The following is a 19,448-nucleotide window of genomic DNA, read 5'->3' on the forward strand; positions in this document are numbered from 1 at the left end:
GCAGGCCTGGAATTCACTGTGTAGGGACCAGGGCCTTGGATCTCCGACCGTCCTGCCTCACCTCCCCAATGCTGAGATGCTCTCAAGTAGCTCAAACCGTTACTGACAACAGCCTGACAGATACAACGAGAGCAGTCTGTGATGTGAGGTCTAGTGGTCACGCCTGTAATCCCATCACTTGGGAGGCTGAGGCAGGAGGATTACCACCAGCTGGACCTGCTGTGGTTTTCACACAGATCTGGTGGGCTCCGGGGAGGGAGGCTGCCTGGATAACACAAGGTGTCTGGGGCTCCCGGTAGAGGAGGAAGGCGCTCAGCGATTTTGGCCAGCGGGCATGGCTTCTCTGCAGGCGCCCAAGACAGGCGGCACCGAGCACCGAGGCAGCTGCGCAAGGTCAGCGCACCCCGGGTCTCCGCCCCCCGATCCCCGCCCTGCACCCCGGTCTCTGCACCCCGGGTCTCCGCCCCCCATCTCCGCCCCCCGATCCCCGCCCCGCACCCCGCGCCTCCGCCCCGCACCCCGATCTCCGCACCCCGGGTCTCCGCCCCGCACCCCGATCTCCGCACCCCGGGTCTCCGCCCCGCACCCCGGGTCTCCGCCCCGCACCCCGGGTCTCCGCCCCGCACCCCGGGTCTCCGCCCCGCACCCCGATCCCCGCCCCGCACCCCGCGCCTCCGCCCCGCACCCCGATCTCCGCACCCCGGGTCCCCGCCCCGCACCCCGGGTCCCCGCCCCGCACCCCGGGTCTCCGCCCCGCACCCCGATCTCCGCACCCCGATCTCCGCACCCCGGGTCTCCGCCCCGCACCCCGATCTCTGCACCCCGATCCCCGCCCCGCACCCCGGGTCTCCGCCCCGCACCCCGATCCCCGCCCCGCACCCCGGGTCTCCGCACCCCGCCCCCGCCCCGCCCCCTGGTTCTGTTCCGCGCGGCGGTCCCGCTCTGCCCACTCCCAGAGGTGCCCTCCCTCCCCCGGGCCCGCCCGCCCGCACCTGCGCCTCGTCCGCCCGGGACCCCGCCGCGGCCCGCACGGAGCAGCCTCCGGCTGTGGGAAGCGGAGTCCTTCCGGGGTCAGGACGCAAAGGTGGGGAAAGAGGGGCGGACTGCGTGAGGGGCTGCGTGCGAGGCCGCTCCCGCCATATTTGTTGAGGGCAGTGGGCTCCATCGAGTACCAAGCCCTTTCTTTATACTATACACCTGTCTGTGGGTAGCACGGCAGGTGGAAACCCTTTGGGAATATAGGAACGTTCAGTGAATCTGGTTAAAATACGGGCTTTTCTCTGCAAAAACGACCATGGCTAGTCATTATTAGGGAAAATATAATAAACACAAACAGCACGCCGTTTTGAGCCCCGGAAACCCATCACGGATCCCAAATTAAGAATTTCTGGGCTGGGAGTGCCCGGGAGAAGGCTCAGCGGTTAAGAACACTGACTGTTCTTCCAGAGGACTCAGGTTCAACCCCCAGCACCCACATGGAAGCTCAGTATAGTCTGTAACTCCAGTTCTAGAAGATCCAACACCCTCACACAGACATGCATGCAGGCAAAACACCAATGCACAAGAAATTAAATAAATAAATAAACAAACAAATAAATAAATAAAAAAGAGTTCTCAAGTGAGTGAGGTTACAGGCATGAGAAATGACCTATGTAAATGGTACATTTATTATAACTTAAATTCCCATTAGTTGCTGGGCGGTGGTGGTGGCACAAGCCTTTAATCCTAGCACTTAGGAGGCAGAGGCAGGCAGATATCTGAGTTCGAAGTTAGCCTGGTCTACAGAGCAAGTTTCAGGACAGCCAAAGACTAACAAAGAGAAACCCTGTGGTGACAAAACAAAAAAGAAACAAAAAGTTCTTTGCCTTTCTTCCTTCCTTTCTTTTTTTAACCCCCCACTAAAGTACCCTCCAATTTCACAAGTCAAAATTAATCCTTCCTCCTGTACTCTCAGAGATCAGGGTGGGGAGGCAGGAGTAGCAAGATTTCAAGGCCAGCCTGGGCTATATAACAAGATACCAGTGCTGGAGAGATGGTTCAGCAGTTGCAAACATTGGCTGCTCTTCTAGAGGATCTGGGTTCAATTCCTAGCACTTACAGAGTGAGTCACAACATCTTTAACTCCAGTCCTGCTGAATCTGACATCTTCTTGCCTCTTGGGGACCCAGTTATGCAGATGATACACAGACCATATGTAGACAAAATGTCCATGTACATAAATAAATTTTAAAAATAGCAAACCAACCCCCCCCAAAAAAACCCCTTGTATATTGTAAATATGCACCATGTGGTATTTTGTCCTCTGGGCTGGTGGTCAGAGAGGCTGTGTTTTGCAGCAAGAGACCTTCATCAGATTGGACCAATTATCATTCCCCATGAATGGAGGGGAGGGTATCCAGGCTCAGGGAGCCCTCTCATCTCCCAGGATATATATGTGGCATATATACAGAGACAGAAGACACCCTCATTGTTGGCCGACGCTTGAATAACCCCAATTAAATTAACTGGTTCACCAAGTTGCATGTGAATGGAAACAAGTTATTTGATCTGTCTGTTGTTCTACCTGGGTGACTAGAAATGGGCTCCCCAGAAAGTCATTCAATAAAAATTGGAAATAGAATTGCTTTGGATATCAGTGAAAACAAAGAAGCAATATTTGAAATGGGCTGAGGATAGAGTATAGGGGCCACCTTAGGGTCTCTCCCGAGTGGGAAGCCCCACACAGAATGTGGCATCGAGGCTAATGTCCTCCACCTCCACCAGAAGGATGAGTAGAAGCCCCCATATTAGTAACCCGATGGCGACAGAGACGAGGGACAACCAGATAGACAAGTCTTACTCTGTGGTTCGGGCTGGCCTGGACCCCAACAGTCCTGCCCCAGCCCCGCAAGGTCTGGGTTTAGAGGGGGGCGCCCGCTCCTAGCTGACAGACCTCTTCAGTCTAGCACTTTTTATTCACAGCCTATGGGATCATCCCAGAGAACTGCAGCAGATACACCGCAGTGCGGTCAGCACTGACATCCCCGGGTTTCAGTGAGTATTTATTTCATCCGATCTTCCTTTCTGACCTAGTGGAAAATGGTAGAGATTAATTTCTTCTTTGTATATGTGGAAAAGAGAAACGCGATTGCTTCCGGAGAATGTAGGTCTTGAAGAAGTTACAAGAAAAGCTAAGGTCAGGACTGGAGTTGAACTGAGGTAGGTCTAACATTTATTTAACTGTTTTTTTTTTTCAGTGGCAAAGCCTCACAGGCTAGCCTCGAAGTCACAGCCATCCTCCTGCCCCAGCCTATCAAGCGCAGGCTTTATGGGGACTAGCCCTCTCTCGGGTTGCAAACCTGCGGCCTTTCAGTACTTTTCCGTGCTGCAGAGTCTGTAATGCACCGCGCGACGAGACCTCGGGAAGTCGCCGTGTGACTGCAGAGGGTGGGAGAACGCGAACCGAGCCGAGATACGTCGTCGGCAAGCAGCGTACACGTCAGCTGCGGTTCGCGATCCAGGGCCCCGGGCAAGCGCAGACCCGGCGGGGAACCCGGGCCCTCGCGAGGCCCCGCCCAGAGGGGGGCGTGTCCTCGCGAGGCCCCGCCCCAGCGCCCGCCGCGGCCGCGGAGACACCGGAAGGAGCGGCGGCCGCCGAGGGACGCGTCGGGCTGCGGCCGGGACCCGCGGGCCGTGCGGAGCGCATTTGCGGCCCCGCGGAGCCGAGCGCGCCGGGCCGCGAGGAGGAGGAGCGCTCGGGCGGCGGAGGTGAGCGCGGCGGGCGGGCGGGCGGGCGGGCGGCGGCGGGCGCGGGCGGGCGGGCGCGGCCGGGCTGTGGCTGGCTCGCTCCCGCGCGCGGCCCGGCCGGCTCCTGGGGCAGCGGCCGGGGCCGGGGCCGAGACCGGTGCGCCGCGCCCGCCCGCCCCGCCCCGCCGCGCGCCGCTCTCGGACGCCCGGGACGGACGCAAGGCCGAGGTGTCATCCACCGCGCCGGGCCGCGCGCGTCCCCGGCCGGTCCGCAGCTTTTGTTCGGGTCACACTCCCACCGCGCGCGCCTCGCTGGAGAATCCCCGAGGCCGACCCGCGGGGCAGCGAGCTGGGTTGCAGTGGGGGTTCTGCACCCAACCTAAGGGTTGTTGGGGGTTTACGTTCTCGTGGAAATAATCGGTATTCGGCCTGCAAAATGGAGACAGGGGCTGAGATCCTGGCCGGAGCAGATCCTAAACCGAGGATGCATTTTATTAAAGGTCTCTAGACTTAGTGATTAATGCACAATTCTAAAGTAGTCTCTTTTTCTTTCTGGCCTCCAGCCTCCCAAGTTGCTAGGATTCTAACTGTATTGCCACTATGTCAAGTTAAATATATTTTTTCGTCTGATTTGGTCATTTTTACTTGAAGGAAAACCTGTTACCAAAGATAACGAGAGCCAGGCTAGATAGCTCAAGCCTGGAGATGCCAGCATTTGGGAAGGAACAAAAGGGCTTCAAGACTAACCTGGGCTACGTAGCCCCTGTTTCAAAGCAAAGGCACCCCCACCCCCAGTAAAAGAATGGGATCATTCCCTCCTCATTCCTTCTGCGGTTGAGAGGGCACGGTTGTACATTTGGAAAGGTCAGAGCAAGTCAGACGAAGTTAAAACTGCAACAGGCAGTTTGGTTTTAAGATCTTATAAATGGCAGGAGTGAATTCGTGCTGCTAATATAAGTAGGGACAAGTAAGAACCTTCCTGATCGATAATGTTTGTTAGTAACTGCACTGTGCTGATAGCTTTGCTGTTTCATCTACTTTGGCAAGATGAGGAAAACCACTACCAAAATGTTCCTACAATAATACATTTGACCTTCTCTACCCACAAGGGATATTGCGCTTACGATTACAGGTTATTCTTGATGTAATTAATTACCGACTTTGGTTGCTTTCTTTTCCAGTTCTTGTAGCCCGTGAATAAGCAGGTCTTTTTACGTAGTTGCAGTGAAGGTGACTTGCTGATTTTCAGGAGCCTTGGACTTATAACCCAGTTCTCTGAAGAATCTCAGTAGCCTTTCCCCAAGTCAGAGAGAGTCTCATGGTTGTGTAAGGATCAGCATTTCCCTCTGAAGTAATATTGCCAAGTCAGCCTCTGGTCAAAAGTTGAATTCGGATAGATTAAGATTAGAAGACTGAGCTGGCCATTGTGGCACACTCTAATTTCAGCCGGATCTTTCTGAGTTCAAGGCCAGCCTGGTCTACAGAGTGAGTTCTAGGACAGCCAGAGCTGTTATACAGACAAACCATGCCCTGAAAATGAATAAATAAATAGATGGATGAATAGGTAGATGGGTAATAAGATGTGGCTTACTTCGTAAGGTAGACTGAGACAGGCTGACCTTGGACTGTCTATACAGCTGAGGATGACCTTGAAACCCCCCCCCCCCCCATCCTCTTACTCCATTAAGTGCTGGAACTACAGTGCTTACTGCCCCTGCTGGGCAAGACTACATGTTTCAAGAAAGAAAACCATGCAAACTGCTGGGATAAGAGAGGAAACACAAATTGTTTTAAAAAATAAGGAAATAATTAATGTGCCTTATACTGATGCCCAGATTGGCCTGGAAGCTCAGTTTTTTTTCTGTCCCAGACTCCTCAGTGACTAGGACTGGAGGCATGCACTACCACACCTAGCTACAGATGTATTCCATTGGTGTAGTTTTAGAACTGCTAAGAGTCTACGTGGGACCTCAGGAGCATTTGATAGTAGAAAGTTCTGGAAAATCCTATAAGAAGGTACATGGGCCTGGAGAAATGACTTCGTGGTTAAGAGTGCTTGCTTGCCGAGGCCTGAGTTAAATTCCTAGCTAGGCAGACTGAACATCATCTTTTGGGTTCCATGGACAGCAGCCAACACATAAACATGTAAAATAGTAAAACTAAACCACACACACAGGGCACATGAATTACGTGCAGTATGGTGTCTTATATGTAAGGAGAACTCATTTAAATATTGCCCTTGGGTTACTTCATCTCTAGAGTCCACTAGAGGCTCCCTAAGTGAAAGGGCCTGGAGCTGGGGTTTAGCTCAGTGGGATCACTTACTTAGCATGCGCAAGGCTCTGGACCCTGTTCCCCAGAACCAGTGGGTAGGAAGTAAAAAGGCTGCATCATGCATTCAGAAAATGTAGTTACTGACCGTGGTCTCTTGGGGGATTAAACCGTGGCCTGGCACAAGCTGGGAAAGCGTCTGTATTTACCTTAGCTGCTCACTTGTTTCTTATTTTGAAGCTCGTCTCACTGAAGTGCTTAGGCTGATCTTGAACTAACTTTATAGCCTTGAACTTTTTGCATCTTTTTCTTTTTGGTTATTTGGATGGAGTCTCATGTAGCTCGGGCAGAAACTTGCTATGTAATGTAGCCTATGCTAGCCTTGAACTTGAAAAGCTTACACCTAGGGTGTATACTGCCCCCCCAAGGTCTCACTATGTAGCTCAGGCTGTCCTAGAACTCATTGTGTAAATCAGGTGGTTGGGGTCATTCCTTTAATCCCAGCACTTGGGAGGCAGAGGCACTCTGTGGGTTCAAGGCTAGCCTGGTCTACAGAGTGAGATCCAAGATAGCCAGGGCTGTAACACAGAGACGCCCTGTCTCAGAAAACAATAACAAAACAAACAAAAGTGTGTGTGTGTGTGGGGGGGGGGGACACAAAACAAAAACACCTCACCGTGTAGCCCTGCTGACCTGGCATTTAGAGGCCTTCATGCCTTTGCCCTCCCAGTTAAAGCTATGTGCCATTACGCTAGCTCACCTCTCCCTTTCTTAATGAGTGCACTTAAAGTGCACTACAATCTCTTCTGCAACCTTGCCTCATAATAAATAAGCAATAAGAAGGTCTTTGGAAGTTTAGCCCAGGAGATGTTACCCTGTATGAGTGAGTTCTTAGGGAAGTCACAGACACTGGAAGATTAACCGGGTACCTTCAGGGTAAACTAAATCTTGACAGCACAGGCTTCTTTAATTGGACACGAGTTGATTGTACATAGTAGTGGGTAGAATGTGTGCAGACTGGGATCGGCTTTGCAGTGTCTGATTAACAACGTGAGCGTGGATGCTCTTGCAGGAGATGTGAGGGAGTGACTGGAATAGTCTTAAAGGCTGAGAAACTGAGGGTTTAATGCTGCACAGACGTAGAGAGCTGTCCCCAGTGTGACTGCGCCTGCTGCTTTCTGGTTACCTCTGTCCTTGCTGCCTGTGGCTGGCAAACTTCTGAGGGCTAAGGAACTTCCGAAAGAGCAGACTGCTGAGTGGGACTCTTAAGTGTGCCTGGGAGCTGCTGTAAGGCATGACGTAGGTTCAAAGGGTCCTGTGACTAGCCAGCAGTGGTCTTAGCAGAGCTTCTCATCCGGTCGTCCTGACATGACTTATACGCAGTAGACTTGAGAAGTGGTGGGAAAAACAAAACAAGCCAGAATTCGGCAACAGAAAGTAGGGAGGGAATTTGAGAGTAATGACGTTGCAAAGCCACCTGTCAGGGGCTTTCAAATCAGTTATTGCAGGAGAGTCGGGGACTGAGCGTCGGGTGGGTGGGGGTGACTGGTGTAGATGAATGGTCATTCAGAAGCGGCTGCCAGTCTCACTGATGGTTGGTGTCAGGCCTGCATTAACAATTAGTGTGTTTCCAGGCCTTGTAACCCTTATCCAGAGGACTTGAGATTTTTATCTACTCCTTTCAGAGTGGCCTTGAACCAGCCATCTTTGAGCTTGCAGTTCCAGGGCAGGGATTACAGGTGTGTGCTTCCACTCGTGGAGTATTTATTCCTTATGACCGCTGATGTTACCATGCAGTAAACACTCACCCACTTCCTGTATTCTGGCGGTCTCTGGGCTGTGGTGGCTGCGTTTGTTTTATAGGTTGTACCTGTCTGAGTAAGCAGCTTGTGTGATGAAGGGGAAGGAACCTAGGGTCTCATGTACGCTGGAAGCTCTAGGTAAATATGTGTGATGACTGATCTTTTGCTCCTGTGTATGTAGCTCTGGCTGGGCTGGAACTCGCTGTGTGTGTGGACCAGACCCTTGCCACACTTGCCTCTGCCTCCCTAGGGGTGGGGTTACAGGCGTGGCCACTGTGAATGACTGCTCTTAGTGTTTTTTGAGTTAAGACTTAAGGCTTTTTATTAGACCTCTGCCAAATTTGTTAACCCCTTCAAGGTCTCTCTCCCTTGTCAATCACAGCTAACTAGATAGACTAAAATTGACCATGCCTTGTCAATTATTGGCTGGTTTTTAGAAATTATTATTTCTTGTTCTTTTAAGATTATCCTATAATTTCATCATTCCCCCTTCCCTTTCCTCCTGCCAAAGTATCCCATATACTCCCACCTTGATCTCCTTCAAATTCATGGCCAGATTTCTTATTAATTGCTTTTTTATGCATATTTACACACACACACACACACACACACACACACACTCCTAAATAGAGCCTGCCGAATTGGCATGTTACTAGCGTGTGTTTTCAGGCTGATCGTTGGTGTTGGATAAAGAGTTGGGTGCCCTCCCTGGGGAAGAGTGTCGCCCACTCCCAGCTCTCCTTAGTTACCTGTCCTTTTTGCAGTGTTGAGGCCTTGTGGGTTTCCCCTAGTCCACTTTGGGGTGTCTGTAGTTGTCCTTGTTTAGCTCATGTTTAGGCAGTCATGCTGATGAGACTATGCGGGTAGCTTCTGACGTTACTAGGAGACACAGTCTCACAGAACAGCATCTGGCCCTCTGCCTCTTACAGCCCCACCCCCTCCTCTGCAGTGTTCCCCAAACCTCAGGCACAGGGATTGGTGTACAGATGTGTCAGTAAGGACTGGGCTCCACAAGTCTGCGTTTTGATTGGTTGTAGTTTTCTGTAATGGTGTCTGTCGCAGGGAGAAGTTTCTTGATGAGGGTGGGGACTGTATTTGTCTGTGGGTGTCAGGACACATGTTTACAATGTAGCTGGGAATTAGGCTGGTTTAGTGAAGTGGTAGTTGTCTTTTCCCCAAGAGCCATGGCTTTGCTAGCTGCAGGTAGTTAGGGTTGATCTCTTTCCTGAGCTGTTGGTTACTGCCAAGGTGTGTGGGCCACAGTTACTGTGCCATCCTGGTCACTGTGGTTCGTAGGTGTCGAGTGGCACATGTTAAGTTGGGTAGCTTTTTATTGTTTTTCCCTTTGTAGGAAATACTACTTTCTGTTCACAAATCTCAAAGGGTTTTTTTGGAGTGAGGGTTGGTGTTTTGGAGCTAGGAAGTGTTAGGATGTAAAAGTAGGAGACTGTTCTTTTGTTTTTGTTTGATGTAGCCCTGGCTGTCCTAGACCTGGCTCTGTCGAGCAGGCAGGCCTCAGACTCACAGAAATTCACCTGCCTCTGCCTCCCCAAGTGCTGGGATTAAAGGGGTGTGCCACCACTGCCCTTTAATGGAGACTATGTTCTTAATAGACAGACTCTCACTGGACTTTCTAACTAGGCTGGTATTTCTAGGAGGAGAGTCTAGAGAGTTTGCTAACTTTAAGTAAGTTAAATTTTGATCAAAGTCAAGGATGATTGGGCGCTTTTAGGACCGCTGTGTGAGCTGCAGCTCTTCTCATAGGTGTGAAGGATTTGCCCCACAGGGTCAGTGTGACTACAAGAGACAAGGTTACAGTTTGTTTTGAATTTTATGTTGTCAGTTTGTGAGCGTGTGCTGCAGGGCCTTTGTAGACTTCAGAGGGTAACCTTGGGAGTTGGCTCTCCCTCATGCTGTGGGTCCCTGGGGTTGGACTCAGGCAGTGGACACACCTTCCTTTTCTTTAGGAAGAAGTTGCTCTAAGGTTCAGTTGTTTGAACTGCATCTGATGCAATATAACCAACACATCTTTCTTACATAAAGGGGTCATGTTGTTGTCAAACTGAGTGAACTTACTGAACTTGGGTAACAGGAACACAAAGACCTGTGTGAGGTTGGGATGTGTAACTCTAGGGCAGCACAGTGTGAGTGTGCATCTACATCTAGGAAAGTAGAGTGTGAGTGTGCGTTTACATCTAGAACAGTAGAGTGTGAGTGTGTGTTTACATCTAGGAAAGTAGAGTGTGTGTGTTTACATCTAGGAAAGTAGAGTGTGAGTGTTTACATCTAGGGCAGCACAGTGTGAGTGTGCGTTTACATCTAGGAAAGTAGAGTGTGAGTGTGCGTTTACATCTAGGAAAGTAGAGTGTGAGTGTGTTTACATCTAGGGCAGCACAGTGTGAGTGTGCGTTTACATCTAGGGAAGTAGAGTGTGAGTGTGCTTTACATCTAGGACAGTAGAGTGTGAGTGTGTTTACATCTAGGACAGTAGAGTGTGAGTGTGTGTTTACATCTAGGAAAGTAGAGTGTGAGTGTGCGTTTACGTCTAGGACAGTAGAGTGTGAGTGTGTGTTTACATCTAGAACAGTAGAGTGTGAGTGTGTTTATATCTAGGAAAGTAGAGTGTGAGTGTGTGTTTACATCTAGGAAAGTAGAGTGTGAGTGTTTACATCTAGGGCAGCACAGTGTGAGTGTTTACATCTAGGAAAGTAGAGTGTGAGTGTGCGTTTACATCTAGGACAGTAGAGTGTGAGTGTGCGTTTACATCTAGGACAGTAGAGTGTGAGTGTGAGTGTTTACATCTAGGAAAGTAGAGTGTGAGTGTGCGTTTACATCTAGGACAGTAGAGTGTGAGTGTGTGGTTACATCTAGGACAGTAGAGTGTGAGTGTGAGTGTTTACATCTAGGAAAGTAGAGTGTGAGTGTGCGTTTACATCTAGGAAAGTAGAGTGTGAGTGTGTGTTTACATCTAGGACAGTAGAGTGTGAGTGTGTGTTTGCATCTAGGACAGTAGAGTGTGAGTGTGCGTTTACGTCTAGGACAGTAGAGTGTGAGTGTGCGTTTACATCTAGGAAAGTAGAGTGTGAGTGTGCGTTTACATCTAGGACAGTAGAGTGTGAGTGTGCGTTTACATCTAGGGAAGTAGAGTGTGAGTGTGCGTTTACATCCAGGGCAGCACAGTGTGAGTGTGCGTTTACACACCCGGGTTTTGATAAATGCCTTGGGTACCAGGAAACTGGTCGTAGGATGCACAGCGTTGTAGTCTTCCTCTTCCTCCTCCTCACTCCTTCTCCTCCTCTATTTTAGAAGTTCCTTTTCAGTCCCCACCCCCTTTATTTCCTCCGAGGCAACCTTCCAGCACTACTCAGGAAGCCACGAGAGCCTTCCCATCCCACTAGCAAACAGCAAGAGTACGTAGGGGAAACGCTAGCTTGTTTTTGTTTGCTTCTTGCTTTTTTCCCTTGTTTCTTTTCCCTTCTCTCTTCTATTGCCCAGGCTGGCCTTGAACTTCTAATCCTTCTTCCTCTACCTCCTGAGAGCCAGAGCATAGACATGTAACACCATACCATGCCCAGGGTATTTTAATTCAATTTTTATTTTGGGTATGAGTGCCTACATTTATGTGTGTGTACCATGTTTGTAGCGGGTGTTTGAGGAATCCAGAAGAGGGCGCCAGATCCCTCTGTAACTGGAGTCACAGGTAGTTTTGAGTTGGCTTGTAGGTTCTGGAAACTGAATGCAGGTCCTCCAAAGGACCTATGCCATCTCTCTAGCTCCACATTTTAATTTTTTATTTTAGCTGAATCTGGCCGTGTGTGCGTGTATGTGTGCGTGTGTGTATGTGTGTGTGTGTGTGTGTGTACACGCGCGTGCATGTGCGTGTGTATCAAGATGAGTGAATTGACCCATGAACTAAAAACTTGAATTAAGAAGTTATCTTGAAAGGACTGAAAAGATGCTTAAGAATGTGTCTTTGGGGCTGGCATGGTGTTATATGCCTTTAACCCTGGCTGTTATATGTCTGAGTTCAAGGCCGGCTTTGTCTACATAATGAGGTCCAGACCAGCCTAGGCCATGTAGCAGGAAAAAAACCCAAAGCAAAACAAAATCCCTAATGACAAAAAGAATTGGTCTTTGACAACTGCAGCGTATCAGATGGTTTTAATGTAAGAATCCTCATCTATTACATGTAAAGCAAAGGACAGCCAGTCCTCAGCCCCAGAGAAGCTAGGTAACAAGGAGGACCTGGGTAAACTGGGGGTGAGGAGGTAAGGGGGGATGGGGAGATGGGAACCCGAGGGGCCAGGATGGTCCGGTGTGGGCAGGACAGAACAGGACAGTGATGGAGTATCTTGATAGGGGGAGCCATTGTGTGGTTAGGGCAAGCCTGGTGCCGGGGTGTTCTCCCGGGAACTAAAGTACAACGCCAGCTAAGGCGCCTAAGCGCAGTGGAGAGGGTCCCTGAACCGGCCTTCTGTAATCAGATGGCGACTGCCCTAGTTGTCATCATAGACCCTTCATCCAGTACCTGATGGAAGCAGGTTCAGAGACCCACAGCCAGGCACTGGGCTGGGTGGAGGGACAGCTGGCCTGAGCTGGTGGGAGCTCAGATGAACAGACAGCACGGGACTGACCTCTGCATCTGGGTGGCAATTGTGTAACTTGGCGTATTTGTCGGGCTGCTAGCAGTGGGACCAGGCCCTGTCCCTGGTGCATGAGCCGGCTGTTTGGAATCCATTCCCTGTGGTGGGATGCCTGGTCCTGCCTCAGCTTGATGTGCCATGCTCAGTTGACTCCCATGGGAGGCCTTACCCCGTCTAAGTGGAGGAGGAATGAAGGGAGGGGTAGGGAGATGGTGGGGGAGGGAACTGGAAGAGAGGAGGGAGGGGAGAGTATGGTTGGAATATAAAATAAATTAAAAACAGATTAAAAAAGAGAATTCATCATTGTAAGGAAAACCCTGTCTCCACCACTGGAGACACTGCTCCACAAATCCTGTCTAACGTATGCTTCTGTCTCTGAAAAATGCTTCCAAAACAGGAAGTACAGAATTTATATGTGCAGGGTTATCCACCTGGGTGCAAATATGAAGCAACAGGTTAGCAGCATTCTTTGACCCAGTGGAGTATGTTGTGTACCTGATCTGATAATAGATTATATCAATGAGTGAAGCAAGAAATATGTGCCATTAGTGTCCCCAGACAGACTTGATAAAACGCCTAGGGTGTGGGGGGGGGATGACTCAGGTTAGCACACTTGGGGACTCTCGTAGAGGACCGGGGCTCTGGCCTCCACGAGTACTTCACACACTGGTGTACATTCACACATACACATGTGTCAGACAACCCTGAACAACAGCAAATTCATGTCACAAGAGTGTAGGGGCTTGCGTGACACATGGGACCACAGTGTGAGAGGAAACCCTGTTGTCAGCTGGCGTCTGAAGATAAGTGCTGGATTTACGAAGCACCCCAATTAAACATTCCCCCAATCAATCATCCAGTAAATCAATGGGCACGTGGACAGACAGTCCTCAGAAGAAGGAATACAGATGGCCAGTAAGTATTTGAAGGAAGTGTTCAACATGAACACGCTGAGTTACCAGGGAAACGGCAATTGAAACTTTCGGATAGCTCATGCTCAGAGTGGCTGTCATTAAGGAAACGGGGTAAAAGTGCTGGGGTGTGGAGAGGGGGCTGCTGCTGGCTGTGAATTACAGCCACCCTGGAAATCAGAGTGGAGGCTCCTGGGCTGCAAAGATAATGCCCGGCTGCCACACTGCTGGGTCTGTACCTACAGGTACACACTTGCACCTGCCTGACTACTGAAGCAATAGTCACAGTAGTTACATAAGGAACCACCCTTGGTGCCCATCAGCAAATGAGTGAGTAAGGAAAACCGGGCATATATATGCAGTGTAGTTTTGTTCACCCCTTAAGAAAGAATGAACTTACATCGTTTGCAGAAAACTGGATGGACTGTAAGTCATCATGTTAAGTGAAATAAGGCATCAGAAAGCCAAATACCATATTTTCTGTTCTATGTAGAATCTAGTCTTATATTTTATAGAAAACCTGACATGGGTTTCAGTTGAAGCCACATTGCTCAAGCTCCTTCACCTGATAGATGCTCTATTGTACTTACACTGGAAAGACAAAAGAGCTTCCCAGCGTTTTAAATTGTGCAGGTTGAAAGAATAGGCAGAGGCTTCGTGGCCCTGTCCTCTGCCGCAATGTCTAGTTGGTCACACCTTGATTGTGTGTAGAGAGACTTGTGTTGTGATCAGAAAGCGGTCTTCCCTCGCTCATTAGTGCAGTAGATGTTGTTACAGCCCCACTGGAAAAGAATTTTGCACAATCTATTTTTAAGAACCAGCCCTTTGCCAGGCCATGTGGTGCACATCTTTAATCCCAGCACTTGGGAGGCAGAGGCAACTTGGTCTAGAAAGCAAGTTCTGGGACAGCCAGAGATACACACAGAAACCCTGTCTCAACACACACACACACACACACACACACACACACACACACACACAAACACACACACAGAGGAACCAGCCCTTGCAGGATGTGCAAGGCTCTGGGTTTCAGCCCCTCTAAAACCAAACCAACCAACCAAAACCCAGCCTCCTTATAAAGTTCTGTCTAGAAGGATTCTTTCATGCTTGTGTGTGTATGTGGAGACTAGAGAACGATGTTGACTGTCTTCTGCTGTATTATCTTCTAAAGATGCAGCTGGCTGGGCATAGGATCCCCTGGAGAGTGGCTGTATGGACAGTTATGAGAAGCCATGTCGGTGCTGGGAACTGAGTGTGGGTTCTCTGGCCATCACAGAGTTTTATGTCTGTGATTTATTTTCATTTTGTTGGGATCACTGTTCTATACTGTGTATACTATTGGTGCCTAAAAGCCAAAGCTTACATGTCGTGTTTATTTACTTCTGTAGTTAAGGTAAGAGAGAAATGAGTCCAGCTCTCCCCTCTTGACTAGCAACACAGGTACTTAGGTATAAAAAGGAGAGCAGAGATGAGAAATGGGTAAAGAAGGTTGCTAAGCATTATCTTAAAAATACGATTAAGAACATTAACAAGTGTTTAAATTGAGCTTCATGCCCTGGAGACTACAGCATGCTTTACTTAATAGTTTTTCAAATTTTAAAAATTATTACTATTATTTCTGTGTGTGTGTGTGTGTGTGTGTGTGTTTGTGTGTTTGTGTAGGCACACACATGCCACAGTGTGAATCAGCCCCTCCCCCTTCTCACTGAGACAGGTTCTTTCTGGTTGATAAGACCCTGTTGATGTAGTCACCACAAAACTTAAGTCATAGGACATGGGCGGTGAAGCTAGTACTCACGTGGTTGCTTCCGGAGTGCCGGAAGGTCCTCTGCATGCTACTGAAGGAGTAAAATCAGCAGTCTTACCCAGCCGTGAACTGTGCGAGCTACAGTAACAGCTGGCCTGGCAAGACGTGCCCACTGGTGAAGTTGTAGCATGAACACTGGGGAGCAACAACTACTTTCTGATTGGATTGAGCTCTTCTACAAGAACAAATTCATACTTGGTACCAGTATTGGAACAGAGAACCTGTTGCTAGATAGGTCATGGGTCCTAGGGGAGAACTTATGTCTGCTAGTTGACATGGCACTAAACTGACTCCTAATAACTTATTGTTACACCCATAGATTAATACACCTCATTTTCATTTTTTGTTTTTGTTTTTGAAGACAGAGTTTCTCTGTGTAGCCCTGACTGTCCTGGAATGCTGTAAACATACTGGCCTTGAACTCACAAGGGTTCTGCCTCTGCTTCTTGAGTGCTGGGGTTAAAGGCATGTATCACCATCACCCAGCTGATTAATAAATCTCTTAGTCTATAAGGGATCTTTCTCTGTCCCGCCAGCCCCCAAATAATGATATGGAGACTTATTAATTATTGAAAGCTCGGCCTAAAGCTAGTTCCTACATAGTTCTTATATTTTAAATAAACCATTTATACCCATCTATATGCTGTCACATGGCTTGTGGCTGTTACCTTCCCCGCTGCACACCCTGCTTGCTTTGTCTCCTCACCTCCTCTCCGTTCTTCCCAGAGTCCTCTCTGTCACCGGAAGCCCCACCTAACCTCTTCCTGCTTAGCTATTGCCTATTCAGCTCTTTATTAAGCCAATCAGAAGGCCCCTTGGCAAAGACATATCTTCACATTAAACAATTATTCCACAACATTAACCCTCATCAGAGAAAATGTCATTTGTAGTAGACCCACAACTGTTAAAGATAGAGAACACTTAGCCCCAGAGGGGCAGCTGTAACATACTCCTCCTCCAGAGGCTTGGGGTCATGTGGAAAAGCCTCACAGGATGATGAAAAGGAAAATTTTCTGGAAATAGCAGGGCAGCCAGCTGCACACAAGAACACAGCACTGGTTATGATGGTGTACAAGACCTGTGTAAGCTCAAGTCCGACCAGATCCCAACATGTAAAGTGGAAGTGAGCACAGGGCCCATTCCTAGCTGAGGAGTTGGTGGTGGTCAGGAGCTGCTAGTGCAGGGTGAGTCAAATGTCTGTTTTTAAAGAGTGTAGCCCCGGTCAAGTCAACCAGTGGAAGGTCACATATCCAAAAGTCAACAGGGAGCCCAGGGTGCATTTGATGGCTTGGGAAGAGGAGGTGGATCTGGGAAGAGTTGAGGAGAGGAGTGAATATGATCAAAGGTGGTATATGAAATTCTGACTGTTTAAGCTGGACAGTGGTGGCTCAGGCCTTTAATCCCAGCCCTTGCTCTGGAGGCAGAGGCAGGTGGGTCTCTGTGAGTTTGAGGCCAGTCTGGTCTACAGAGTTCCAGGACAGCTATGGCTACACAGAGAAACCCTGTCTGGAAAAACCACACCAAACAAAACAAAGGAAAAAGCAACCAAAATATAAAAAGTCTGGTGCAATGGAGCAGCTTACTTCCTGCCCTCCGGAGGCAGAGACACTTCGTCTCAGTGAGCTAGTCAGTCAGTCATTGAGTCAGTCTGTCAGTCAGTGAGTCAGTCTGTCAGTCAGTCATTGAGTCAGTCTGTCAGTGAGTGAGGGAATGAGTCAGTGAGTCAGTCTGTCAGTCAGTCATTGAGTCAGTCTGTCAGTGAGTGAGGGAATGAGTCAGTGAGTCAGTCTGTCAGTCAGTCATTGAGTCAGTCTGTCAGTCAGTGAGGGAGGGAGGGAGTCAGTCTGTCAGTCTGTCAATTAGTCAGTCAGTCTGTCAGTCAGTCAGTGAGTCAGTCTGTCAGTCAGTCTGTCAATTAGTCAGTGAGTCAGTCAGTCTGTCAGTGAGTGAGTGAGTCAGTGAGTCTTTCAGTGAGTGAGTGAGTTAGTCAGACTGTCAGTGAGTGAGTCAGTCTGTCAGTCTGTCAGTGAGTGAGTCAGTCTGTCAGTCTGTCAGTGAGTGAGTTAGTCTGTCAGTCAGTGAGTCAGTGAGTCAGTCAGTCTCCAATCTCAGGTTCATTTGAACATTCTTTACAGGGTAAGCATGTGTATTCCTTATTTCATCTTTTGCTTTAATTGTGTTTATCTTGTTAACATTTTGTAATTTTTGGGTCACTTTTCTTGTAGGTATTGCCTGATTTGGAAAACTTCGAGAAACGTAAAAAATTGTGAGAAAATGACGACTTTTCGAAATCATTGTCCACATTTGGATTCAGTTGGAGAAATAACAAAAGAGGATTTGATACAAAAATCTCACGTAAGTCCTTAACAATACTCACTTTTCTCTTTAATACAAATTTAGTAAATAGAATACTCTGTTATATTTTAAAAAATAAGTGTTTTATAGTGAACTGTGTGTGTTTTCTCCAACATAGCAAATATCTCCTGTGTTTCCTTTCCTAGGGTGCTTGTCAGGACTGTAAAGTCAGAGGACCCAATCTGTGGGCATGCCTGGAGGTAGATATACACACACATACATATTTATACATGTTGTTTTCCTGAAAAGCCTGATATTGTACATTTATACATGTTAAAAACAATTTTTTATGCATAAAAGAATTTTATGTGACTATACTTTTAAACATAACAAAAGTTAAGGTTAAAGCTTTGTGTGGATTTTAATTCAGGTAGCCTGTAGAGTTTGTAGTAAAATACTCATATTTTTATCCTTAATTTCTGTCGAAGTTGAGATAACTTTTAGTTTTGAAATACTTAGCCTGTTCTGTGCTTGGTACCTTAGAGTTATGTTATCTAGCCACGGAAAGTAATGTAATCATTGAATTAAAGTATAAAATCAAAACCCAAGTGTAAATATTACTGTAATACTATCTGCAAACTTAATGCGTCTGTGATAAAATGCTCCCTTCTTATTTATAGAATCGGTGTTCCTACGTTGGCTGTGGAGAATCACAAGTAGATCACAGCACCATACATTCGCAGGTACGTGTGTAATTGTTGGATACGCGGCGGTTGTTATCCTGGGGATCAGATCTAGGATCTTGTATACCAAGTACGCATGTTGTTGCTGATCTAAATCCTAGCTATAAAGGACGTTCTCAGAAGCACCTGAAGGACAGGAAAATCAATATCATATTAATTCAGGTTGTGACTAGAGTTTGTGAGCTGCTTTCAATCAGGTCTGGCTGTGTAGCCTAGACTTTGGAATCTTCCCTTTGTCTCTAGACGTCACACTACAAATATGTGACACCACACCAACGTAGAGTTTTTGCTTTTTAGAAAATATATAAGCTAAAACGTTACTTATCCTCTGTGAAAGGTGTGTGTGGGGCTGTTGCTTAGAAAATCAGTATTAATACATGACGGTAGTTGAGTATTGATTAAAGAAGGACACGTGAATATGTGTGCAGGTTATAGGCGTACTGTCAGATTATGGAGGTTGAAGTTAGTGTAGATGGGTAAGTTTCTGTTTGTTCTAAGATGTGATGATTTTCATTAGTGTTTGTCGGAGGCATCTCTGTGCCACAGTGTGTGTGGAGGTCAGGGGACACTCTCTGGGAGTTGTAGGTGTGAGTTTAGGCTGTCAGGCTTGTACCAAGCCTTTTCCTGCTGAGCTATCTTGCTGGCCCACTGCCTGGCTAACTTAGCTGTGTTCCAACTCTTGCCCTGCCCCTGCCCGAGACGCCGTTCTGAGCAGTGTCATCTACATTGCTTCAGCCAAGTCCCAGTGTTTGAAGCCATGGCCGCATTGTGCAGTTTGCTTCCCTGTGCTTTGGAAGTGGCCCTTTCTGTGGCCATCCTTAGCAGATGACTTCTTGTGGTTCTGTAGGGCTACAACCTGACACACAGCTCCCTCTGAGAAAAGGCTGTCGACTAATCTGAGAGCTAATTTTTACTATTGCTTAAGTCATATTTTGCTTCCATTTAAATAATGTGTGTTCTTTTGTAGTTCTGTTTTTCTAGACTTAAACAAACACTCCCTAGCTCCCCAGAAAGTCTCCTGTAGTGCAGGCCAGGCTTTGATCTGGAACACACAGTCATTCTGACTGCTAGGATTACAGGAATGGCACTGTACTGGCTTAATTGCCAACCCTTCTGCTCTTGTTTGCCATTCGCAGGACCGAGGGGCTTTCCACCGGGTGTTTGTCTTGGGTGTGAGGGAGACAGATGCTAGAATGACTTCTGGAGTAGGTTGGGTGTTGTTACTGTGTGAGATTCTGGGGTCTTTT

The 19,448-nt window shown here is 48.2% G+C and overlaps 1 protein-coding gene across 2 annotated transcripts in view; it reads left to right on the plus strand.

Moving 5' to 3' along the window:
- The first annotated feature begins 17,394 nt into the window (after positions 1-17,394).
- The window catches only part of Usp33 (ubiquitin specific peptidase 33), a 41,215-nt gene continuing 39,161 nt past the window's right edge, over positions 17,395-19,448 (plus strand). For both annotated transcript variants that reach the window (XM_051195535.1, XM_051195543.1), the window contains exons 1-3: positions 17,395-17,518; positions 17,665-17,718; positions 18,139-18,201. In XM_051195535.1, the coding sequence (XP_051051492.1) occupies positions 17,438-17,518; positions 17,665-17,718; positions 18,139-18,201 (198 nt within the window). In that variant the 5' untranslated portion in view covers positions 17,395-17,437. The remainder of the gene's footprint in view (positions 17,519-17,664; positions 17,719-18,138; positions 18,202-19,448) is intronic.

This window comes from Phodopus roborovskii, unplaced genomic scaffold (assembly GCF_943737965.1).
Source record: "Phodopus roborovskii unplaced genomic scaffold, PHOROB, whole genome shotgun sequence".
Taxonomy (NCBI): Eukaryota; Metazoa; Chordata; class Mammalia; order Rodentia; family Cricetidae; genus Phodopus; species Phodopus roborovskii.